This window comes from Balaenoptera borealis (genome assembly GCF_965194805.1).
Source record: "Balaenoptera borealis genome assembly, chromosome: 6".
Taxonomy (NCBI): domain Eukaryota; kingdom Metazoa; phylum Chordata; class Mammalia; order Artiodactyla; family Balaenopteridae; genus Balaenoptera; species Balaenoptera borealis.
The window spans coordinates 32,920,887-32,948,157 of NC_138863.1; the positions used below are offsets into that span (position 1 = coordinate 32,920,887).

A 27,271-nucleotide genomic window follows, 5' to 3' on the forward strand; every position below is an offset into this window, starting at 1 on the left:
GCCGTCGCGTTCCCCTCTTCGCGCGGCTCCCAGCACGTACCTGCTTTGCAAAGAGGGGCGCTCGGGCTCCTCCTCTCCGGGGAGCTTCGGCTCTGCTCCGGGGACCTCCTCCGGTGCCGGACGCGGGCTGCGGGTGGGGCCGCGCTCACCTCGCCTGTCCACAGGTGGGTGGGCGACGAGGAAGGCGACGACACGGTGCCCAGCAGCGGCGGCGGGGGCTGCGGCCGTGGGGGGCTCCCGCGGGCCCCGGGCGCGGCGCCGCGCGTGGGGCTGGTGCCTCGCGTGGACGTCGAGGACGCGCCCGTCTGCGTGGCCACCGTGGGGCTGGTGCGCGCGGCCGCACTCCCGCCGCCCCGCGTGGGGCTTGTGCTGCGCGAGGCGGTGCGCGGGGCCCCGCTGCTGCCGCCGCCGCCCGAGGGGCCTGAGGCGCCACCACAGCAGCCGCCGTTGTTGCCGCCGCCGCCGCCGTTGCTCCGCGTGGGGCTGCCATGTTGCTGCTGCTGCTGCTTCAGCTGGAACGGAACCGTCGCCCTCATGGGCTGCAGGCGGCTCCCGGATCCCCCGGCCGTGGCGACCGCACCGCCCCCGAGGGAGCCGGCCGGCGTGGGGGACCCATTGCGCCTCACCCGCTGGGACATGGTCCCCCCCCTCCCCGGTGACTGGGCGAGACGTGGGGTTTTGTTGTTGTTGGGTTGCAGGGGGAGGATTCTCGAGACCGGATGGAAGGCCCCCGCGACCGGGTGACGAAGCCGGAGTCCGGGGTGCGGGGGGCGCCCGGGCCGCGACCGGCAGCAACGAGGTGGTGCAGCCGCCGCCGCCGCTGCCGCTCCTCCTCATCAACAATAGTGTCTCCTCCACTGCCCCCGCCCCCCGCGAGCGCCCATTGGTGCAGCGTCAGCCGCGCTCGAGCCGCTCCACCGCGCCCATTGGCTGCGAGCAGCTCGGGTCCCGGGCCCCCGGGGCCTTAGAGAGCCTGGGTTTGCGAGGAGACCGTCTGCTCTTTAAAGAGAAAGAGACCCGCCCCCCGGGGGGAGGAGGAGCGGAGGAAACAGGCTGAGTGTATGTGTAGGGTGCGCGCGCGCGTGTGAGTGTACACGTGAGTGTACACGCGTACGCGCGCGCCTGGCCACGCGCATCTTCCCCTTCCCACTGGGGGGAGCCCTGGGGACTCAGATTCTGGAATATTGCCAAAGGGAATGTCCCGAAGCAAAGCGGTCCCCAGGGATGTCTGAGGTCTTTCCCCCCAAACTCACTTCCTTACCTCAATATTGACTGGCACAGTCCGTGTACGTGCGTCTCTTTCTGGCTTTTTTTTCTTGATCTTTGTGTTCTGTCCTAATTCCGTCAACGTTTGGACAGGGCTCAAAGGAAAAGAAATTTAATTAATCTTACTGGCATTTTACACCTTGTCTCTCTCTTTTTTTTAAGCTCTACAAAGAGCCAAATCTCAGAAAGATTAAAATTGCTGGTTTGAATGCTGTTTTAGATTGTATCTATGAAGTCCAGTTACCAAATGCTACTGCTACATCTCCTGTATCTCAAGTAATCAAGAATTTATTTTAATCAGCTACTTCACAGTTCCCTGATACCTTGGCAAGATGCTGCTGCCTTAGAAGTTTGTTAAGTGCCATAGTTTTCAAAGGGCCTAATTTTATCCTCACTATCATTATTTGAGACAAAATTGGACCAGCCATTCGTATTTTTGTCTAGTGGAGAAAACAGGTCCTTGTAGTATGGGCAAGAACTCAGTAACACTAGTTCTAAAATAACCTTAGAGGCTCCTTATCAAGACAAAAAAAATTTTTTTAAAGGTGGACCCGTAGCCCACATACTCACTTCTCAGGCTATAAACTGCCTGTCCATGACCTGTTTTCCCTTTACTACTTTATTAGATATACATTCTAGACAGATTTTGTCTTGTAAAAACATGGGAGTGGCAGGCCCAGTATGATTTGCTCTTGACCTGAAATTCTACTGGGCCCCATGCACTGTGGTGGAGAGCCTTTGAGGATGTAGAAAACAGATTCATATCTCAGATCCACCACATACTCTGTGGCCTTAGATAAGTCACTAGGTAGTTTCCTTATCTGTAAAATGCAGTTAAACAATACCATCTCCTTCATACAATCGTTTATCAACCAAGGGTTAAATGAGAATGTGATGCGTAGAAAGTATTCAATACTTTGAGTTTCCATGTGATTCAGAGGCCCGCATCTCTGCTTATCACGAATTCCTCCACCACAAAGAGAGGCCCCAAGCCCTTATCCCAGGACCTTCCTTAAGCTGGGTGGTGCTCTAGATAGACCTGACATCACTACCCATCCACACAACCTGGAATGAAGACAAAAGCAGCTTCTCCCTAGACGGGAAGAAGGAAACTGCCAACAAGATCCGTGCAGAGAGCTAAAGCTAGTCTTAAAACAAGGGGTAAGAGAGAAGATAAGCCTTTAAATAAGGATGTCCTAGAAGCTGTGTCTAGCACTTTGTCCTGCACAACGTAGGAGCTCAACACATATTTATTGAGTTAAACTGAGGGAGTTCAGCAGCCCTAGAGTCTTAGGCTTCCTGATCAATTACTTTTTCAAAAAAATTTTGTTGAAGTATAGTTGATTTACAATGTTGTATTAATTTCTGCTGTACAGCAAAGTGACTCAGTTTTATATATATATATATAATATATATATATTCTTGTTCATATTCTCTTCCATTATGGTTTATCACAGGATATTGAATATAGTTCCCTGTGCTATACAGTAGGACCTTGTTGTTTATTCATACTGTATATAATAGTTTGCATCTGCTAATCCCAAACTCCCAATACTTCCTACCCACCCCCCCTTGGCAACCACAAGTCTGTTCTCTATGTGTGTGACTCTGTTTCTGTTTCGTAGATATGTTGATTTTTGTATTTTAGATTCCACATATAAGTGATATCATATGGTATTTGTCTTTCTCTTTCTGACTTACTTCACTTAGTATGATAATCTCTAGATCCATCCATGTTGCTGCAAATGGCATTATTTCATTCTTTTTAATGGCTGAGTAATATTCCATTATATGTGTGTGTATCTATATCTATCTATATATATATATACTACATCTTCTGTATCCATTCATCTGTTGATGGACATTTAAGTTGTTTCCATGTCTTGGTTATTGTAAATAGTGCTGCTGATCAATTACTTTTGATGTCACCAAACTAGAGACCTGTTTGTTGGTGACAAAAGACTTTTAGCTTTTCTGAGCTAAAGTACTTATTTCAGCACAGAAGTTCATTAGATCAAAGAATTAAAATGTCCTTGGCTCAATCACAAGTTCACCTTTTGCTTCTGTCATATTTCCTATAGAAACTCAAACGCCACAGCTCCAGAAAATCCCTCTTTTTCATCTTGTTTGATAGCTTAATCATTAGTTTAGGGCTAATCTTTAAACAAACAAATGAGACCACTTCAACTGAATCAGGTCTTAACCATTTCTGAAGGTATGAAGTCATCAAAGAATACTTAAAAAAAAAAAAACTCACTTGGATACCTTAGAACTCTTCAGTCCGTTTTTAAGACTTAATGGCAATACATAAAAGCATCATTTATTCTTGCGCTTGATTTCATTATCTGTTGGTGAAGATTCAGAACAATGTGCATCAAGGTGATGTATTGATCTTCAGTTTGCTAGTTTATCTAAGAAGAAAGTCCATGTATTTCAAGGATCAACGAAATAAATATGTCTCCCTGTGGTTTAACCCTGTTCTTCTTAGGATATAATCAAATTTTCCGTTTTCTCTCCAGAGTTGAAATGTGACCGTATGAAGTTGAAGAAGCAACATATTGGCATTGGTTTATATGTATTTAAACTCCAGAAGACAAAATTATTGATAGGCTCATTTGCTTCTGTGCTTCTTTAACTCTTTTAAATGATCTTGTTAATGGTAAAGGAAGATGGGTTGTGAGAAAAAGTTTATCTTCCTGTAGTTTTTTTTCTTCTTCCTATAGTTTGAGTAGAATCAGCCATATCTTTTTACAGATCTCTAAAATGTCATTGAATGGAACATTAAACAGCCACTAAAATGATAATTATGAAGTCATTAAGTTCCTTTCACTTTAAAATGGAAAAAATAAAAATTATGCATCCATTGTAGCTACAACAATGCAAAAATGTTTATGCATTATAAATACATACTGGAAGATAAAATACTGATATGAAAATAAAATAGTCATTTTAAGGTGCGAGTTGGGGAGGTGTTTTTTCCCTAAGATATGTTGATATACAATTTCCTAATAAAGGGGGAGAATGATCAGAACTTAAATTGCTGAGTGATGTTCTCTGCTTGAAATCTGACTGCTAATTCACTGAGACATTTGTCTTAGACCATTTCCTCAAGGCCTTCCATAGCACCACACATTCCAGTGTTACTTTTACCCCTCTGACTACTCCTTGGTCACTTTTGCTGGCTCCTTCTCAACCTGACCTTTAAATGGTGAGAGGACCTCAGGATTCCATCCTAAGCCTTTCACTCCCACTCACTCCCTAGACAGATAGCTTCATTTGTACATAGAATCCCGCTGACCATCATACTGCCATCTATTTAACTCTCTGCTTGGTCTTGCTCCTTGTATATCTCACACGTGCCTCAAATCTTGTCCACAACTGAATTTGTCATTTTTCTACCACTTACCCACCACCACCAACTGGCTCCTCTTCCAGTTTTCTCTTATCTCAATAAATGGTGCCACTCAGAGGTATAAATCAAAACCCTGGAAATAATCTTGGCCCTCCTGCTCCCTTAAGGCAAGTGCAATGACGCACCATACCTTAACTACTCTAGCTTCTAAATCGCTTGTGAATCTACCACTATTCTCCAAACTCACCATCTCCTCTAGCCAAGCCTCTGTCTTCTCTGGCCTGTGCTCCTACACATACCTAGCCAGTCTAACCAAGATCATCTCTGCCCTGGCCTTCCTCTCCAAGCTCCCCACTTCTCCATGCTCTCCATTTCCAACCTGTAATCCATTCCCCACACAGCTATAGTGGTATTTTAAAAACACAGATTTAATCACCTCACTCTACTGCCTGAAGCTTTCCCTTTCCTTAGGTTGAAGTTCCCAATCCTGAGGCTTAGCACATGTTTCCACCGGCCCACGTCTTCCTCTCTAGGCTCTAGCCATACTGGTCTTTGATTTCCCCCAACTACTCCATACTCTCATCCTTTGGCTTTCGCACTTGTTATTCCCTCTGCCTAGAACAATCCTCACTCTTGTCACTTGGCTAACTCCTGATCTGTTTTTAGACTTGCTCCCCATTTCAATTAGCTTCTTCAGGTTTATAGTTATACCATACTTACCTGTTGTGGTCATCATAACATGATTATCTGTTCAGTATCTGTATTTCCTTCTCAATGTTAAGCTCTACATGAGCTTGTTTGTTCACTTAACAAGTATTCATTGGCAGCCTTCTATGTGCAGAGCACTGGGAGGGGCATTGGCTCCACAGCAGTGAACAAAGCCACAGGCTCCTTGTCCTCTGGAACGTACATCTGCTGGAAACAGACAACAAGCAAGCCAGGCATGTGTGCACACACACGTAACCATACACATGAATAAATTACCAACTGCGAAGTTCTATGAAGGAAACCATAGAGTGCCATGAAAGAGAACAACAATGGAGATCCAGCTAAGATAGATGCAAAGGACTCTCTGAAAAGGTGGCATTTAAGATGAGACCTAAAAGATAAGAATCTGCCATCCAGTAGGCCCCGGTAAGGGATTTTGAATAAAGCTGAGCCCATTCATTGCCTGTATTATCATAGCCGGTCTCATTCAAAAGAAACAAGTACCAAAAATAAAAATGAAAAGCAAACTAATATTTACAGAAGTTTATGAAATAAGCACAAAAGGGAAATTTCTGTGCATGAGTCTCAGTAAACATGCTTTTAAAAAATCTTGATCTATCTCTCTTAAGTTCTGCTCATCACAGCACAGCAACAGTCTGCAATCACTCTTCTCTTTAAATTTTACCCCCCAAACTAGGCCAGACCTGGACCTGGCTCTTCTGTCCTTGACCTCATTCTCTCCCCTTTAAGAGTCCATTCTTGCTCCTTGAATAACTCCCTGCACTTGCTCGTGTAAATCAGTCTATCCTTTCTGACCTCACCATTTCTGCATCTCTACCAATTTATCCCCATCAGCACAACAGAAGCCCCAGAGCCCAGGGGTGGAATCTTCCCAGAAAGGAGTGGGAATGAAAGAATACTTACATTTTTAGTTTTGTTTCTTTGTTTTGTTTGTGTTTGTTACCACTACTGTTGCTGTTGCTTTCACACTGGGAATCCACTCTGGCCACTGTATGGAGAATGGCTTGTAAGGGAGCAAGAGGAAGCAAGGAAAATAGTAAGGCACCTATGGCAAAGAAGTCTGAGCAAGGAGGATTGCAGAGAGGAAAACAGTGGATGGACTCAAGATCTGCCTTTTAGGTAGAACTAATTTGTCTTGCAGGTGATAGGAGGTGAGGGAGAGGAGTTGTCAGGGAAGTCCCCCAGGTCTCTGGCTAGAACACCTTGGTGGATGGTGGTCTGTTTATAGAGATTGGGAAGAGAGGAGGGAGGAACAGCTTTGGGATCAAAGTCAGTCTAGGTTTGGATGTATCAATATTATCTTTGAGGGACTTCCCTGGTGGCGCAGTGGTTAAGAATCCGCCTGCCAATGCAGGGGACACGGGTTCGAGCCCTGGTCCAGGAAGATCCCACATGCTGCAGAGCAGCTAGGCCCGTGCGCCACAACTACTGAGCCTGCGCTCTAGAGCCCACTGAGCCACAACTACTGAGCCCGTGCACCACAACTACTGAGCCCATGTGCTGCAACTACTGAAGGCCGCACGCCTAGAAGCCTGTGCTTCACAACAAGAGAAGACACGGCAATGAGAAGCCTGTGGACCGCAATGAAGAGTAGACCCGGCTCGCTGCGACTAGAGAAAGCCCGCACACAGCAACGAAGACCTAGTGCAGCCAAAAAAAAAAAAAAAAAAAAAAAAATTATGTTTGAGTTTCTTATGAATTTTATTTAAAAGGAGTCATCAAAAAGGCATTGTATATTTAAGAGTCAAGTTCAGAAACGTCAGTCCAGGAGTATAAATTTGAGAATTTTCACATACAGTTGTTATTTGTAGCTATGTGAGCAAATAAGACCACCAAAGGACTAACCACTACTTCTCAGCCTTAGCACAGAGCCTGGCACACACTAAATGCTCAAAAACAATTTAAGTGCCTGTCTGTCTTGTTCACCCTTATATCCTCTCACTTAGGATAGTGTCTGGCAAACAGCAGGTACTCAATAATGTCCTGTGAATGGAATGAATGACTTAGCAACTATGCCATTCATAGCTTCAAAACAGTAATTTCAGACCTATGTTTCTTAGACTCCAAAGACAATTTGCTTTCACATTAGGATGGTACTCTACTTCAGTATATGGTCTCAAAACCTGGTAAGAAAGACAAGTACGTGGTATCCCCATTATAGAAATAAGGAAACTAAACTGGTTATATGGCTTGCCTAAAACTAGAACCCAGGTCTTTTGACTCAAATTCCAGCATGCTTTCAACATAGCAGGGATGACTTTCAACAGATTAGCAGCTGCTCTGGATATTTTGTACCCACCAATTAACATATGCTGTGAAGAAAGAAAAAAGAAAAACCAAGAAATTAGGTTTGGGATTGGTGCGTATTACCACTTAAAACAATCTTCTAGTATAATACTTTTCTGCCATGCGAGCTTTTCCATCAAGATTCAGCTAAAACTTCACATGGCCTTTTCCATTTCCCAAAAGCAAGGTATTCGCTCCCTCCTCTCTTTGTTCATTGATGTTGTGCTGTCAGAGATATGGTTCCCACTATACCAGCAGTTTTGCATCTTTTCAGAAACTCTTTGATCTGTGTATTAAAAGAAACATTAATGAACAAAGGCATGGTATAGAACAGTGTACACTGCCAATAAGGCTTTTCTTTTCTCTTTAAGGATTATAGTTATGCACATGCTTGTATGTGCATGCATAGAGTATTTCTGGAAATTATCCCGAAGAAACTGGCCTCTGAAAAGAGGAACTGGGAGGGGTAAGGGTAGGAAGAAGATGTTCTTTTTTATGCATACTCTTCGTACTATTTTTGAAGTTTTTAAAGCATGTTTATGTAATAGTTTTAGCAAAAAAATTTTATAAAAAATATCAGAAACTAGATTATCTTGGTGAAGACTAAAGTTTGAAATTAGAATTTATAAATGATAATTGCAGTCTTATATAAGCTTCAGTATCCAAAACATTTCTGTATTTTGTTTAGATTGAATAACACTGAGGAAATCCTGATCAACAAAGATAAGTAATTAAAAATGGTAACAACATTCTTTTGATTGCTCTTCAACTGGACAGATTCAGAAACTTGAAACAGAAGTAATGGAAAATGTTTACTGGAAAAAATAATAATCAAGTAGGGAATCAAGATCCCTTGTGTCATTCTTGGATGACAAAAGAATGGCAGAATATTGACAACTGTTGAAGCTGGGTGATAAGTATAGAGTTGTTCATTATTCTATTGTTTACTTTGTATCTGTTTCAAAGTGTTCATAATAAAATGTTTTAAAAACTGGTTCACAAAAATAGCCAAAAACTGCTCACATGATTTATTATAAAAGTCAAACAATGAAATCTTATAAAGCTTTAAATTTAAGAATCTGCAAAATCCTCTCTACCCTACCTGTTATACATTTATCTGTTATTGCACATGAGAATGTACATCAAGCAGATGAACTTGAGCTTTTTTTGTATTTAATCATGTTTAGCGCATATATGCTGTGGTTGCATAGTCACATGCACATTATTCTATAAGCACCTTACACAGATTAGATTTTTTAAAGACCAATATAAAGCTACAACTTTCTAAGTAATGGCATGTTTACAATAAATTCAAATATATGCTCAGAAATAACAGGAAAAATTTAATGCTGATAGCTACACACACAAAATACTAGTTTACCTGACAGTAGAAATTAACCAGTGGTGGTCCCAATGTATTAAAATTTATTATATTAAATTAATTTTATTACAGGTGTTTTAATATTTTAAATGTATTTTGAAATGAAATTCAGATCAAACATTTATTCCACCCCTGAAGCACCAGGCAGTTTAAAAAACATTCCACTAGACTGTCATAAAATTGAAGGCAGAAGCATAGCACAGGGAGATCAGCTCCGCGCTTCGTGACCACCTAGAGGGGTGGAATAGGGAGGGTGGGAGGGAGACGCAAGAGGGAGGGGATATGGGGATATATGTATACGTATAGCTGATTCACTTTGTTATATAGCAGAAACTAACACAACATTGTAAAGCAATTATACCCCAATAAAGATGTTTAAAAAAATAAAATAAAATAAAAACCATAGCTTAATCCAAAAAAAAAAAAAAATTGAAGGCAGGAAATATATTTTATTCATCTCTGTCTCTCCAGTACCAAACACAATAGTTTGATGAATGAATATTGTTAACTGAAGGTATGGAAAAATTTATTTCTAAGCCCCAAAGTAATCTTATTAAAAATTCATCTGAAACTATTATATATAGGATGGATAAACAACAAGGTCCTATTGTATAGCACAGGGAACTATATTCAGTATCGTTTGATAAACCATAATGGAAAAGAATACAAAAAAAAAAGAATGTCTATATGTGTATAACTGAGTCACTTTGCTGTACAGCAGAGATTGGCACATTGTAAATCGGCTATACTTCAATAAAATAAATAAATAAAATTAAAAATTCACCTGTGTTGATTTTTCTGAGTACATGAAGTCCATCCTCATTATAAACAACAACTCAATACCAAAAATTTTAATTAGAAAATAAAAATACACGGTTCTCCAAGCTTTTGTTTTTCCTATGTATAAAGTAATACATATTTAGAAGATTTTTTTTTTAATTTTTAAAAAACGGTCACATCATGGATACAAGTTTTGAAACCTATGTTTTCCCCTTAAACATATATCTAGGACATCTCTTCACTCAGTATACATCTAGATTCTCTTTCATTCCTTTTCAAGGATACATAGTATTCTATCATTGGGCAGCACCGTAATTTAACCAATCTTTCACTAATGGACATTTAGGTTATTATCAACTTTTTGATATACCACACAATGTTGTAATGATATCTTTGCACTTATACTTTGCATTCTTGTGAGAGTATTTTAAATTTAATGTATAAAAGCAGTATGCATACACAAATTAAGAAATCAAATAGCTTTAGAAGGCTGATTTTCTTAAATAATCATTTGCTTTCATTGCCCTTCTCAAACCCTCCAAAGAATTGTTAAATCTCTCTGAAAATGATTAGTGGTTTGTCTTTTTCCTTAAAGACATCTTAACGGAGACTTCTTCTCTCCTGCTCTGTTTAAACTAGAAATATTCTAGGACTTCTGCATAGCTGTCAGCCAGGGATTTCTCTTCACTTCTTGGCTATGCATATATCATGTTCTCGCAACCCAGGACTTCTGTTTTTGTTTGCTTGTTTACTCCTTTGTTTTGTAATAGCTTCCTAAGCAAGGGTGTCTAGAGGGTAAATTTTTTGTGACATTGCATGTTTGCAAATGTCTTTATTCCATCCTTACAATTAACTGGTGATTCGGCTTGGAAAGAATGTTTCCTCAGAAATTTGAAGACATTGCTCCACTGTCATATAGCATTCAGTGTTGTTGATCAAGCCAATGCCTTTGTGATTTCTGATCCTTTATATATGATGTTTTTTCCTCTCTGGAAGCTTTTAAGATCTTCTCTTTGTTAATGGTGTTGTGAAATTTCATTATATTGTGCTTAAGTAGGGCTTTTTTTTTTTTTTTTTTAATTCTCTGGGATGGTCACAGATGGTTTTCAGATGGGAAAATGCTATTGTATTATTCTTCAATAATTTATTTCCCTTCACATACTAGCCCTGACCTGCTCTGAGAGAATGACCCCAGTAGACTATATCAGCTGGTTTCTGGTTAGGTTTGGCCAATGTGAGATCAGATCACAAGAAGAGAGAGAAGTCAGAGTGTTTCTTCCCTGCTGTATTCCTGATGTAAAGCCACATCTCTTGGGCAGTGGCTATGTCTCCTGCTGGGAGTCTCTACCTCCTTGGCTGCAGTTCTCGCTGGGCTCCATTTATACCACCTCCTCCAACCTTGCCCCTTCAGCCCTGGGAGTGTAACACCTTCTCATTGTTGCTAGTCTCTGGACACTATACCACCCTTGTTTGTTCCCTTAATCCTTACTGCTCACACTTCCGTAAGGAGTCCCTTCGTAAAAATCACTTTATCAGAACCACGTAGGGTGAATTGGGTTTGCTGTTAGGACTCTGACTGATATAGTCTGCTCTCAATCTCTCTCTCTCTCTCTCTCTCCATTTTCCAGGAAATATTGAACTTCCTGGACTAACCCTCTAACATTCTCTTCAGTTTTCGCTTTCTGTATCATCTCTTGGATCTACCTCCTGGGAAATTACCTTGTCTTCATCTCCCAACACTTCTATAAATTTCCTATTTCATAGGAAACCATATTTTTCATTTCCAAAAGCTCCCTTTATTTTCTGATCATTCCCTTTTTTTATAGCATGCCATTGTTGTTTATTCATGTTTCATGGATATAATTTATTTATCTTCCTGCATTGTCTCTTTTTTTCCCCAAATCCCTTTGTTTTGGCATCTGCCTTTCATGATGGAGACGTTCCTCAAACGTCAAGTGACTTTCACATAATAGCTGATTGTTAGCTCTGAGTACTCAAATGGGGCTTGTCTGTTGGTGGGCTTTACTTTGGGGTCGTCAAGCAGGAATCCACCTGCTTCATTGTAGGGCCCCCAAATATAATTTCTCTTGAGATGTTACATTTTTTTCAAAAGAAAATCCACCAATCTCTTTTCTGGCATTCCTGGGGCCAAGTGCAGGAATTAGGCTGAATAGCTTCAAGTTCAGAATAGACTTTCATTTAATGGGAATATTTTTCTGGAAGAAATTCCTTGAGGTGAAATTGTGGTATCCAAGGGTAACTGTTTTAAAATTTGATTTCTTTGTATCCAAAGAAAAAAGTTTAATGTGGTTTAAAAGAACCAGGCAAATGTATTTTATAAGCTTTAAATGTCAGCAGAATTTAATAAAGTGTTTTCTCATGGAATTAATATTCCAAGAGGTAAAATAGACTGAAATAAATTCTTCTTTTCCATGGGTCCTACTTGGCTTCAGAATTAGCGCTAACACAGGCTATTTGAAAGATTAGAATTTCTCATCTTTCTAGAAAACAAAATTAGATTCTCCAATAAGGCCATTTGATTGGTATTGCAGTAGAGGCAAAAATGGAAACTTACAAAGAGGTACTTGGTCTTATTTATCTATAAAGACCTAAGGAAGTAGCAGCTAAGAAAATTCTTTAAGCCAGATGATCTTTGGTAACTGATATTTGAGTTTACGACTTAATTGTTTGTGGGAGACCTGATCTCAGGGTGGTGACTGCTCTGTAAGTTATGGGAATAATTAGGGCAAGAAACTATTCAACCACACTCCAGAGAGAGTCAGGCCACAGAACATGAAGATAAGTTACTTCTAAAGTAGCTAAATTATATTCAGGTCATAACTGATTTGTAGGATTTAGCTCTATGCTAATCAAAGTAGGTTTTTCCTTTTTTTAATATTGCTGATCCTCTTACCCCATAAAGTTGCGCCATATTTTGTCCTAAATTCCACACTACATAGCAAGCAGTAAGAAATTCCTCGTAAACTCTACTCCGGAGAGGCCAAGTCTCAGCCAGAAATAGACATTTCCCTTCTCAAATGATTGTAGGAAGTCTTAAGTTTTCTGTCTCTATGGTGACAGCTTGATGGAGATAGTTGAGGACTGGTACACGAAATATGCCTTGCCCTTTCAAATTCTGTAGCAAGCACGCAACATGAGCTCACAGACACCAATTATTGCTGTGTAATAGCAGTCACTGTACCATTGCTGAACTGGAGCTGGATTTCTTAACAGAGGGAAACAGAAGAGAAAAAATACACTCAATCTACATTGTACCTAATCAATTCTTCTTACTTATTATTACTATTTTTTTAACGTCTTTATTGGAGTATAATTGCTTTACAATGGTGTGTTAGTTTCTGCTGTATAACAAAGTGAATCAGCTATACATATACATATATCCCCATATCTCCTGCCTCTTGCATCTCCTCCCACCCTCCCTATCCCACCCCTCTAGGTGGTCACAAAGCACCAAGCTGATCTCCCGGTGCCATGCAGCTGCTTCCCAATAGCTATCTATTTTACATTTGATAGTATATATATGTCCATGTCACTCTCTCACTTCATCCCAGCTTACCCTTCCCACTCCCCGTGTCCTCAAGTCCATTCTCTACGTCTGCATCTTTATTCCTGCCCTGCCCCTAGGTTCTTCAGAACCTTTTTTTTTTTTTTTTTAGATTACACATATATGTGCTAGCATACAGTATTTGTATTTCTCTTTCTGACTTACTTCACTCTGTATGACAGACTCTAGGTCTATCCACCTCACTACAAATAACTCAATTTCATTTCTTTTTATGGCTAAGTAATATTCCATTGTATATATGTGCCACCTCTTCTTTATCCATTCATCTGTCGACGGACACTTAGGTTGCTTCCATGTCCTGGCTATTGTAAATAGAGCTGCAATGAACATTGTGGTACATGACTCTTTTTGAATTATGGTTTTCTCAGGGTATATGCCCAGTAGTGGGATTGCTGGGTCCTATGGTAGTCCTATTTTTAGTTTTTTAAGGACCCTCCATACTGTTCTCTATAGTGGCTGTATCAATTTACATTCCCACCAACAGTGCAAGAGGGTTCCCTTTTCTCCACACCCTCTCCAGCATTTATTTTTTGCAGATTTTTGATGATGGCCATTCTGACTGGTGTGAGGTGATACCTCACTAGTTTTGATTTGCATTTCTTTAATGATTAGTGATTTTGAGCATCCTTTCATGTATTTCTTGGCAATCTGTATATATTCTTTGGAGAACTGTCTATTTAGGACTTGTGCCCATTTTTGGATTGGGTTGTTTGATTTTTGTTATTCAGCTGCATGAGCTGCTTGTAAATTTTGGAGATTAATCCTTTGTCAGTCACTTCATTTGCAAATATTTTCTCCCAGTCTGAGGGTTGTCTTTTCGTCTTGCTTACGGTTTCCTTTGCTGTGCAAAAGCTTTTAAGTTTCATTAGGTCCCATATGTTTATTTTTGTTTTTATTTCCATTTCTCTAGGAGGTGAGTCAAAAAGGATCTTGCTGTGATTTATGTCATAGAGTGTTCTGCCTATGTTTTCCTCTGAGAGTTTTAAAGTGTCTGCCCTTACATTTAGGACTTTAATCCATTTTGAGTTTATTTTTGTGTCTGGTGTTAGGGAGTGTTCTACTTTCATTCTTTTACATGTAGCTGTCCAGTTTTCCCAGCACCACTTATTGAAGAGGCTGTCTTTTCTCCATTGTATATCCTTGCCTCCTTTATCAAAAATAAGGTGACCATATGTGTGTGGGTTTATCTCTGGGCTTTCTATCCTGTTCCATTGATCTATATTTCTGTTTTTGTGCCAGTACCATACTGTCTTGATTACTGTAGCTTTGTAGTATAGTCTGAAGTCAGGGAGCCTGATTCCTCCAGCTCCATTTTTCTTTCTCAAGATTGCTTTGGCTATTCGGGGCCTTTTGTGTTTCCATACAAATTGTGAAATTTTTTGTTCTAGTTCTGTGAAAAATGCCAGTGGTAGTTTGATAGGGATTGCATTGAATCTGTAGATTGCTTTGGGTAGTATAGTCATCTTCACAATGTTGATTCTTCCAATCCAAGAACACGGTATATCTCTCCATCTGTTTGTATCATCTTTAATTTCTTTCATCAGTGTCTTATAGTTTTCTGCATACAGGTCTTTTGTCTCCTTAGGTGGGTTTATCCCTAGGTATTTTATTCTTTTTGTTGCATTGGTAAATGGGAGTGTTTCCTTAATTTCTTTCAGATTTTTCACCATTAGTGTATAGGAATGCAAGAGATTTCTGTGCATTAATTTTGTATCCTGCTACTTTACCAAATTCATTGATTAGCTCTAGTAGTTTTCTGGTAGCATATTTAGGATTCTCTGTGTATAGTATCATGTCATCTGCAAACAGTGACAGCTTTACTTCTTGTTTTCCAACTTGTATTCCTTTTATTTCTTTTTCTTCTTTGATTGCTGTGGCTAAAACTTCCAAAACTATCTTGAATAATAGTGGTGAGGGTGGACAACCTTGTCTTGTTCCTGATATTAGAGGAAATGCTTTCAGTTTTTCACCATTGAGAATGATGTTGGCTGTGGGTTTGTTATATATGGCCTTTATTATGTTGAGGTAAGTTCCCTCTATGCCTACTTTTTGGAGGGTTTTTACCATAAATGGGTGTTGAATTTGGTCAAAAGCTTTTTCTGCATCTATTGAGATGATCATATGGTTTTTCTCCATCAGTTTGTTTATATGGTTATCACATTGATTGATTTGCATATATTGAAGAATCCTTGCATTCTTGGGATAAACCGCACTTGATCATGGTGTATGATCCTTTTAATGTGCTGTTGGATTCTGTTTGCTAGTATTTTGTTGAGGATTTTTGCATCTAGGTTCATCGGTGATATTGACCTGTAGATTTTTTTCTTTGTGACATGTTTGTCTGGTTTTGGTATCAGGGTGATGGTGGCCTCGTAGAATGAGTTTGGTAGTGTTCCTCCCTCTGCTATATTTTGGAAGAGGTTGAGAAGCATAGGTGTTAGCTCTTCTCTAAATGTTTCATAGAATTCGCTTGTGAAGCCATCTGGTCCTGGGCTTTTTTTTGTTGGAAAATTTTTAATCACAGTCTCAATTTCAGTGGTTGTGATTGGTCTGTTTATATTTTCTATTTCTTCCTGGTTCAGTCTCGGAATGTTGTGCTTTTCTAAGAATGTGTCCATTTCTTCCAGGTTGTCCATTTTATTGGCATACAGTTGCCTGTAGTAATCTCTCATGATCCTTTGTATTTCTGCAATGTCAGTTGTTACTTCTCCTTTTTCATTTCTAATTCTATTGATTTGAGTCTTCTCCCTTTTTTTCTTGATGAGTCTGGCTTATGGCTTATCAATTTTATTTGTCTTCTCAAAGATCCAGCTTTTAGTTTTATTGATCTTTGCTTTCATTTCCCTCATTTCTTTTTCATTTATTTCTGATCTGATCTTTATGATTTCTTTCCTTCTGCTAACTTTGGGGTTTTCTGTTCTTCTTTCTCTAATTGCTTTAGGTATAAGTTTAGGTTGTATATTTGAGATGTTTCTTGTTTCTTGAGGTAGGATTGTATTGCTATAAACTTCCCTCTTAGAACTGCTTTTGCTACATCCCATAGGTTTTGGGTAGTCATGTTTTCATTGTCATTTGTTTCTAGGTATTTTTTGATTTCCTCTTTGATTTCTTCAGTGATCTCTTGGCTATTTAGTAGTGTATTGTTTAACCTCCATGTGTTTGTAATTTTTACAAATTTTTTTCCTGTAATTGATTTCTAGTCTCATAGCGTTGTGGTTGGAAAAGATACTTGATACGATTTCAATTTTCTTAAATTTACCAAGGCTTGATTTGTGACCCAAGATATGCTTGATCCTGGAGAATATTCCATGAGCACTTGAGAAGAAAGTGTATTCTGTTGGTTTTGGATGGAATGTCCTATAAATATCAATTAAGTCCATCTTGTTTAATGCATCATTTAAAGCTTGTATTTCCTTATTTATTTTCATTTTGGATGATTTGTCCATTGGTGAAAGTGGGGTGTTAAAGTCCCCTACTATGATTGTGCTACTGTCAATTTCCCCTTTTATGGCTGCTAGCATTTGCCTTATGTATTGAGGTGCTCCTATGTTGGGTGCAAAAATATTTACAATTGTTATATCTTCTTCTTGGATTGATCCCTTGATCATTATGTAGTGTCCTTCTTCGTCTCTTTTAGTAGTCTTTATTTTAAAGTGTATTTTGTCTGATATGAGAATTGCTATTCCAGCTTTCTTTTGATTTCCATTTGCATGGAATATCTTTTTCCATCCCCTCACTTTCAGTCTGTATGTGTCCCTAGGTCTGAAGTGGGTCTCTTGTAGACAGCATATATACGGGTCTTGATTTGGTATCCATTCAGCCAGTCTATGTCTTTTGGTTGGAGCATTTAATCCATTTACATTTAAGGTAGTTATCGATATGTATGTTCCTACTACCATTTTCTTAATTGTTTTGGGTTTGTTATTGTAGGTCTTTTCCTTCTCTTGTGTTTCCTGCCTAGAGAAGTTCCTTTAGCATTGGTTGTAAAGCTGGTTTGGTGGTGCTGAATTCTCTTAGGTTTTGCTTGTCTGTAAAGGTTTTAATTTCTCTGTCGAATCTGAATGAGATCCTCCCTGGTAGAGTAATCTTGGTTGTAGGTTCTTCCCTTTCATCACTTTAAATATGTCCTCCCACTCCCTTCTGGCTTGCAGAGTTTCTGCTGCAAGATCAGCTATTAACCTTATGGGGATTCCCTTGTATGTTATTTGTTGTATTTCCCTTTCTGCTTTTAATATTTTTTCTTTGTATTTTATTTTTGATAGTTTGATTATTATGTGTCTTGGCGTATTTCTCCTTAGATTTATCTTGTATGGGACCCTCTGTGCTTCCTGGAGTTGACTATTTTCTTTCCCATATTGGGGAAATTCTCAACTATAATCTCTTCAAATATTTTATCAGTCCTTTTCTTTTTCTCTCCTTCTTCTGGGAAGACTATAATTCGGATGTTGATGCGTTTAATGTTGTCCCAGAGGTCTCTGAGATTGTCCTCAATTCTTTTCATTTTTTTTTCTTTATTCTGCTCTGTGGTAGTTATTTCCACTATTTTATCTTTCAGGTCACTTATCCGTTCTTCTGCCTTAGTTATTCTGCTATTGATTCCTTCTAGAGAATTTTTAATTTCATTTACTGCATTGTTCATCACTGTTTGTTTGCTCTTTAGTACTTCTAGGTCCTTGTTAAACGTTTCTTGTATTTTCTCCATTCTTTTTCCAAGATTTTGGATCATCTTTACTATCATTACTCTGAATACTTTTTCAGGTAGATTGCCTATTTCCTCTTAATGTGTTTGGTCTGGTGGGTTTTTACCTTGCTCCTTCATCTGCTGTGTACTTCTCTGTCTTCTCATTTTGCTTAACTTACTGTGTTTGGGGTCTCTTTTTCGCAGGCTGCAGGTTCATAGTTCCATTTGTTTTTGGTGTCTGCCCCCAGTGGATAAGGCTCAGTGGGTTGTCTAGGCTTCCTGGTGGAGGGGACTGGTGCCTGTGTTCTGGTGGATGAGGCTGGATCTTGTCTTTCTGATGGGCAGGGCCGTGTCAGGTGGTGTGTTTTGGGGTGTCTGTGACCTTATTATGATTTTAGGCAGCCTCTCTGTTAATGGGTAGGGTTGTGTTCCTGTCTTGCTAGTTGTTTGGCATAGGGTGTCCAGCACTGTATCTTTCTGGTCATTGAGTCGAGCTGGGTCTTAGTGTTAAGATGGAGACCTCTGGGAGAGCTTTCACCGTTTGAAATTACGTGGAGCCAGGTCTCTGGTGGACCAATGTCCTGAACTCGGCTCTCCAACCTCAGAGGCTCAGGCCTGACACCCAGCTGGAGCACCGAGACCCTGTCAGCCACATGGCTCAGAAGAAAAGGGAGAAAAAAAAGAAAGAAAGAAAATAAAATATAGTTATTAAATTTTTTTAAATTATTAAAAATAAAAAAATTTTAAAGTCATAAAAAAAGTAAGAAAGAAAGAAGAGAGCAACCAAACCAATAAACAAGTCCATGAATGATAGCAAGCGCTAAAAACTATCCTAAAAAATAAATAAATAAAAACAGACAGACAGAACCCTAGGAGAAATGGTAAAAGCAAAGCTATACAGACAAAATCACACAAAGAAGCATACACATACACACTCACAAAAAGAGAAAAAGGGGAAAAAAATCTATATATAAAACAAAAAGGAAGAGAGCAACCAAATAAATAAACAAATCTACCAATGATAATAAATTCTAAATACTAAACTAAGATAAACATAAAACCAGAAACAAATTAGATGTAGACAGCAAACCCCAAGTCTTCAGTTGCTCCCAAAGTGCACCGCTTCAATTTGGGATGATTCGTTGTCTATTCAGGTATTCCACAGATGCAGGTACATCAAGTTGATTGTGGAGATTTAATCCGCTGGTCCTGAGGCTGCTGGGAGAGATTTCCCTTTCTCTTCTTTGTTCACACAGCTCCTGGGGTTCAGCTTTGGATTTGGCCCCGCCTCTGTGTGTAGGTCGCCTGAGGGAGTCTGTTCTTCGCTCAAACAGGACGGGGTTAAAGTAGCAGCTGATTAGGGGGCTCTGGCTCACTCAGGTCGGGGGGAGGGAGGGAGGGGTACGGAATGCGGGGCAAGCCTTCAGCAGCAGAGGCCAGCGTGATGTTGCAACAGCCTGAGGCGCGCCGTGTGTTCTCCCAGGGAAGTTGTTCCTGGATCACGGGACCCTGGCAATTCTTACTTATTCTTTTACTCTATAGATATAGTTGAATTTTCCTGAAAGAAACACAGTTAAGTTCTGTATATTGGCAAATGTACAGTCCAAGCTAGAATCAAAAAAATGTGACCAGTACTGTGTTCTATACAGGTATTCACCATTGTCAATAAATACTTGTGGATGAGTGATTTTAAGGGCACTAATAATTTCACCAATGATTACTGCTATCTTTTCTCAGTGTCACTTAGCCATGCCAGAATACAGAGTGAATTCAAATGGCAGAGTACCAAGTCACTGCTTCCTGTTACATTCAGTGGGGAGTAGCTTATCCCCCCATGTATGTGTCTTCTGTCAGTTGGGAGAGCTAACTGAGCCATGGTAGCCTGTGAGATGACTTAGGCAGTTCACATGTGAATAAACTTAACCACTTACCCCTCCCGTGTAGTGAAAGCATAGGCCTGCCCAGACTTGGTCTTTAGAAAACTAAAATAAGACTGCTTGTTTGACTCAGCTCCTAAGTAGTCATTCCATGGGGCACAAAGATCTCTCCTTGGAGATATCTCTAGGGAGAAAAGGACTTCAGAGAACTAGCCGCTCTGACCTATGAACAATGACAATCACCTATCATGTTCTCCTCGTTGTTTTTGTATATATTTTTTAAAACAATGTTCTTTAAAAATCTCTCCTAACTCCTCTTTAAGTCGACACAGTTCTGAGGCAAAGTTGCAGCATAGATTACTTCTTAATATGTGCATAGTCTATTAATAGTGAGGATGAAAAAGCAGAAACCAAAAGGGAAGTTAAATTCATGCTCAATATATAAGTTAATAAAGTGGCAATCCCAGTCCTCCCTACCCAAAAAGCAGGCTCCACACTAACCAAAGTCTTAGCCTCCCTCCCTTTCCTCCACTTCTAACATGATTTTTCTCCAATGCTCTGAATGACTGGCATTTTCAGTTAACTCTTCTCTTTGGAACATCCCTCAATTTCTCTTCACTTCCCTCAGTATGGTTTCTACTGATCCCTAAATATTCTATAACTCAAGAGCAAAGGACTTGTGAGTGGTAAATAACCTTAAACCAAATGTCCCCCTTTTCTTATTCTGGCAATTACAGTGCTATCCTGCCAGGTTCTAAAACATAGGATGATAATAACAATTTCATTGATGGTTAACATTTATTGAACAGTTACTGTGTGTCAGGTGCTGGGCTGAGTACAGTACACACTATAACACATTTATGCTTTATAGCAACCCTACACACAGGTACAATTATCCCTATTTTTATGGATAAGGAAAAGGAGGGGTAGAATTTTAAGTGGTTTGTTTAGGAGTGTATAGCTAGGCAGTGCCATAGGCAGACATCCCAGAGAGTCTGAATCTAGAGGTCATACTCTTGACCACAGCAGTAGGGTAATTTTCTTCCTTACTTTTTGACTTCAGAGATGCAGTCTAGGATAGTAGTTAAGTGGCTTCAGAGCCAGAGTGCCTGGGTACAAATTCTAGTTCCTCATTTATAGTTGCATGATCTGGAGCAAGTTATTTAATTTCTTCTCATACAGTTCTGTTGAGGTTTGAATGCATTAATTCATGTGACAAGCTCTTAGCTCTGTGACTGGCACATAGAAAGCACTCAGTGAAGGGTGGTCATGATGACTGTCTAAGCATTGGTCAAGCTCTGCTCACTGGTTCCATCTTATCCCTCCAGTGTACCTCCACTTCATTTCCATAGCTGCAGCTCTAACCTGAGCCCCGCCACTAACTTTTCCATATTAGTTTATACATAGCAGGAAGACTAATCTTTCTCAGACAATTTCACATACCATTCCCATGCTCAAGAATCTCCAGAGGCTCCCTATCACAAATTTTATCAGATCCAAATTCTTCAACTCAGCCTTCATGTAAATTTCTACAAATTCCCTGCTTAGTTTCCTCATTCTCTCTCTACTCAAGCCTTTTCATACAGCTTACCGTGTCATTTTTTAGTTTGCATCTTTTGTGTTTTCTGGAATATGACTCAGGCGCTTTCTTTAATCATTTAAACCTTTTGTAAACTTGTCCCTGGGTTCTCTAGGTAAGTATGTTAATATAGTCAAATTAGCAGTGGCAATTCTTCTAAGAAGCCTTCTCTGATTAACTCCACCCAAGCTTGATCTTGCCAATTAACTACTAATCATGTCTGGAAATACTCTGCATTATGTTAATTTGGACTTGTTTGTGTAGTACTTTGTGTTTTTATGCATTCTCAAGTCTCCTCTCAGCAACTTTTTAGCCCTCAAGGCCAGAGATCATGGTTTTTCTTCCTTTTCAACTTTTCCTTCAGGCTTAAGGCAAGTGTTTCATAAATACTGTTGAGTGATTAATGGTGTGAAACAGTCAGTGCAAAAGAGAAGGGTCTGTTAGAGGCAAACAAAGTAATGCGACACTGGGTCTTATGTTCCTTTAAGTGCAGGTAACATAACTATGCATTCTGCAGCTCTGCACATCAGGGTGATTTTCAGTGTAAGGCAGGCCACTTGCCTCTAACAAACAGGGCATCCTTTCAAGAGCAGCCAGAAAGCTAATCTCTTGATTCTCCATTCCTGGGTGTGTAAGCATGTAAGCAGAGGAAAGCAAGGGATAGGCTGCCATGACATGTCTAGGGGACTTTGCTGAGACAACACAAAGCCAGTAACCCCACAGTGGGGAAAGGAGTCAGGTTGCAACTAACTCCTTATCTCCTGCTACAGCAAGAGTCAGCAACCTGGCAGCTTTCCCTCCCTCTACTTAGAGAATATGTTCCCCCTTCCAGGCACCTCCCTGGGTCCCTGATCTTAAGGAGACCCTATGCCCTCTCTACCAATTCCACAAGAAGCAAAAAAAGATAGGATCCATGGATACCATCCAACTCCGGATGAGTGAAAGATAGAGGGGAGGAAGTCTAGAGACTTTCAAAGTAACACTTGAAACAGGACCCAAAAGAACTGAGTCATATATCACCTTTAACCATTGTGCCAATTACTTCTTTGGTAGAATGACAAATGGAAGCTAACAGTTGAAACCATTGAAATGAAAACTAAATCATTCTAGTTATTACCAAGTAGAGCAGAGAAGGCCTGTCAACACTCACACAAAAATGTAAGGGTGATCAAATTGCATGGGGATTAGGTGCAGTTTTACTTTAAAGATAGAAAAAAGTTTTAATTCCTCATAATTCAGAAGTGGAAACAGGTAGACTCATAGGATTTTAGAGCTTACGTAGTCCAAGTTTCAGGTTTTATAAAGGAGGAACTGAGGCCTAGAGAGGAAAATTAACTTTCCCAGGGTCACAGGAGTGTGACAGAGCCAAGATGAGAGCTCAGGTCTCCTGACTTTCCAGAGCAAGGCACATCCAATCAGCAGTAAAGATGCCTGCACCTGGGCAAGGCTCTCACATTCAACTATGGCCCAGAGAACATGAGTAAACGTAAAACCTTTCCAGAAAGATAAAGTTCCACCCCCACCATACTGGGTCACAACACAACAGCCCTGGCTTTTCTAAAAAAGTTCTAAGTTCTCTGATTTGCCTGTTGATCTCATGTCCAAGTAGGGAGATAAAAGCATGTGAAGAGAGAGAGAAAGAAAAAAACCAAAACAAAATATAACCTAAAGTGGAAGCAGTCTTCTTAGTCACTTTGGGGTGTTTAGTAGCAAACTGGGAGCCAGGAGGACCTGGATTCTCCTGCCTCTATGTCTGTCACTAAGTAGCTTTGAAAAGTCATTTAACTTCTCTGGGTGTCAGTTTCCCATCTGCAAAAGGAAGGTACTCTATAGTAAATTATTTCTAAGGTCTATTTCATCTCTAATATTTTAAAATAATATTAGGACAGTATTCAAACCTCATGACACCATAGAATTTTATCATATCCCAGATTAGTAACAGAAAAATATATATGTAATGAAGGTGGTAGTTGATTGTGACTTCAACCAATGAGATAATTATTATCTCTTTAATCTCTTATCTGCCTGCTCTGTGCCAGGCCCGCACTCTCAGGACAAAGAAGATGTGGCCCACGCTCTTGAGGAGTTGTCAGCCTAGAGGAAATACCTATAAGACTCTGTATCCACAGATAATCTTTTATCTAAGTACTATCCAGGTCTGACGAAAGATCAAACAAAACCCAATCTGTTCAGGAAGTTGGTAGGCAACTTCCAGGTTTCTTTTCTCTTCTTACGTCTCCACCGACTTCCAAGTACTGCAAGCAGAAGGGGCTGCCTGATCATTGCAGGAACCCACCTGATGAGCATTCCTAATTCACACTTACTGGCCAAGAGCATGGTCGGTCAGATGCTACAATATCAAAGCTGTTCACTGAGAGTACTGTACATAATAGATGTAAATAGCCATTAACTCAAATTTTACCATGGGTCAAAGAAAAATGCTAGGAACCTGGAGTGCATGCCCTTTACTTTGCTCTGAAAATGAACAAATTGGTATAAGCATCTCTGTTTGAGAAATCGAGGTCAAGAAGGGGTCTATGAAATATGTGCCTCTGCAGAGGATTCTTAATTCTAGACGTATTCTCAAGATTTGTCAGAAGTGTAAGCAAGGTGCTTAGTACAAGATGCCCTCTTTATTGCAAGACTAAATTTTTAAGTTCTGCCATTGTTGTACGTGGCCTACTTATACAGGTATAGTGATGCTAAATCCGTCACTACTCCATGTAACAACCAGGGCAGTAGCTGCATTTCAATGGCCATGTAGGTATATTATACAAAGTGAAAGCTTAACATGTGGAGTCGTGTGCACTGGTAACCTCAAATCACTCTATGATGTCTTAACTTAGGTGTTGTCCTTTTATTCAAATAATATCTATTTTGTGCATAAATTACCCAAGCTACAGAAATGGGGGAAAGGGGAAGAGACACAGGCCTAGAAGAGAATGATTAGAGTGGTAGGCCCAGCCTCTAAGAAATAACAGACTTTAGAAGAAAAATGCCTGTAGTCAATTCTCCCATAAATGAGATATGAATAGGCACCTACTGCTTCCTAAGCTAGAAATCATATGATCAGGGCTCTGAACATATCCACCCTGCTCTCTTCTTGGGAACCCACCCCATTAAAATTTTTTTTCTCTACAAGTTTGAAAATAGATTTCAGAGCCTGTCTGATCATAAGCCCTAAGCCAAGATGAATCATTCAGTCATAATGTCACTGGCTTCAGCAATGTCTTATGATTAAACAAAAACCTTTCCAAACAGCCTCCAAAAAAGAATAAGAATACACTGAGCACTTCATTGCACTTTAAATGAGTAGGCCATTACACTATAGAGGCAAAGAGAACCAGTCAAGAGCACGGAGTAAGCTTTCATAACTCACTGAAACTCACCTTAGCAGCAGGAGAGAAGAAATGGCTAAAGGAAAACTACCTAAGTAGAGAACTGTTCTCTGAAACCTGCTTTATATACATGGTAGATTTCCTCCTATTCTTTCTTTTTTTTTTTTTTTTGGAGTGTTTGTGTCATGACGTGGTGGTGGGGGGGCAGGAGGGGAGTTCTTTTAAAATATTGCAAAAATTTATTGTGGAAAAAATTAAAATGTGCAGTTAAGCAATAAATAAGTAAACAGAAATAAAACAAAGGAAAATCACCCATATCATCCCCCCAATATAATTTCTAGCCATTTGTCTGTGCACTTGTGTATGTATTTCACACATAGAACAAGAATCATACTATACATATTATTTTGTAGCCTATTCTTTTCACTGAGCAACATATATCATGAAATTCTTTCCATGTCATATATATTTCTAGGGCTATTTTTAATGACAGTATTAAAAATTTGTACATGAACTAGAATGTATATACCATTGTGTGAATGAGTCATAATTTATTTAACTAACTCCCAGTTCTTGGATTAGGTTGTGTTATGGGCTGAATCATGTCCCCCTAAAATTTATATGTTGAAGTCCTAACCCTAGTATCTCAGAATGTGAGTGTACTTAGAGTTTGGATTTTAAAGAGGTAATTAAGTTAAAATGAGGATTTTAGCACGGGCCTTAATCCACTATGACTGGTGTCTTATAAGAGGAGGAAATTTGTACACAGACGTATGCAGAGGGAAGACTGTAAAATGATACAGGGAGAGGATGGCCATCTACAAGCTAAGTAGAGAAGCTGCAGAAGAAATCAATCCTGCCGGTGCCTTGATTTTGGATTTCTAGCCTCCAAAATTGTGAGAAATAAATTTCTGTTAAGTCGCCCAGTCTGTGGTGCTTTGTTATGGCAGCCCTAGCAAACTAATGTAGGTTGTTTCTATTTTTTTCCAACTAGGAACATCCTTATATTTTACTCTCTGAGCACATGTCCAATTATTTTCTTGGAATATATTTCTAAACAAGAATTGCTGGGTCAAAGTGCGAGTAGCATTTTTAGGCTTCCGACATGGATTGTCAAATTGCCCAGGCCAAGGGCAGAGCTTCCAGGTACTGCTAAGGACATTAGTCAAGGTACCAGTGTTTTTCATAGGTTTCCCTCTTTTTTCTAATTATGTGTTTTTCAAATTTTCCATTAGGAATACATATTGCTTTTGTAATAATAAAATACATTTGTTTTGAAAAAGGGAAAAGAGAGCCTTACACAGTATAAAAGATTTCAACATTTGACTGAATTAAAATAAAACTTACAATGAAAATGTGGTTTGAACAGACAAAACTGAAAGCTAGCCAAGATAATGAGAAGATAAGTCACAGACTGGGAAGAAATATTTGCAAAACACATATCAGATAACCGTTATCAAAAATATACAAAGAGGGACTTCCATGGTGGCGCAGCAGTTAAGAATCTGCCTGCCAATGCAGGGGACACGGGTTCGATCCCTGGTCGGGAAAGATCCCACATGCCGCAGAGCAACTAAGCCCGTGCACCACAACTACTGAAGCCCACGCGCCTAGAGCCTGTGCTCCGCAACAAGAGAAGCCACCACAGTGAGAAGCCCACGCACCACAACGAAGAGTAGCCCCCACTCACTGCAACTAGAGAAAGCCCATGTGCAGCAACGAAGACCCAACACAGCCAAAAATAAATAAATTAATTAATTGATTTTAAAAATATATACAAAGAACTCATAAAACTCAACAATAAGAAAATGAACAACCTGATTAAAAAATGAGCAAAAGACCTGAACGGACACATCACCAGAGAAGATATACAGATGATAAATAAGCATATGAATGATGCTCAACATCATACGTCATTAGGGAATTGCAAATTAAAACGGCAATGACATACCACATGACACCTACTAAAATGGTGAAAATCCAAAACACTGACAACACCAAATGCTGGCAAGGATGGGAATGCAAAATGGTGTGGCCATTTTGGAAGACAATTTGTCAGTTCTTAAAAAACTAAACATACTCTTAGAATATGACCCAGAGATTGTGCTCCTTCGTATTTACCGAAAGGAATAGGAAACTTATGTCTACCTAAAAACCAGCATTTGGATGTTTATAGCAGCTTTGTTCATAATTGACAAGGCTTGGAAGCAACCAAGAAGTCAACTGAGGATAAGTAAACTGTGATACATTCATACAATGGAATTTTATTCAGTGTTAAAAAGAAATGAGCTTTAAAGTCATGAAAAGACATAGAGGAAGCTTAAATGCATATTACTAAGTAAATGAAGCCAATCTGAAAAGGCCATATACTATATAGTTCTATCTATAAGACATTCTAGAAAAAGCAAAACCATGG

General features: G+C 39.7%; 1 protein-coding gene across 5 annotated transcripts in view; it reads right to left on the reverse strand.

The window, feature by feature from the left end:
• FAM117B (family with sequence similarity 117 member B) overlaps window positions 1-19,357 on the reverse strand; it is a 102,178-nt gene extending 82,821 nt beyond the window's left edge. For 2 of the 5 annotated variants that reach the window (XM_082397071.1, XM_082397073.1), the window contains exon 1: window positions 41-19,356. In XM_082397071.1, the coding sequence (XP_082253197.1) occupies window positions 41-638 (598 nt within the window). In that variant the 5' untranslated portion in view covers window positions 639-19,356. Of the gene's footprint in view, window positions 1-40 lie in introns of all 5 variants that reach the window. The other 3 variants (XR_014246054.1, XM_082397070.1, XM_082397072.1) reach the window with 3 other exon arrangements.
• Window positions 19,358-27,271: the final 7,914 nt, after the last annotated feature.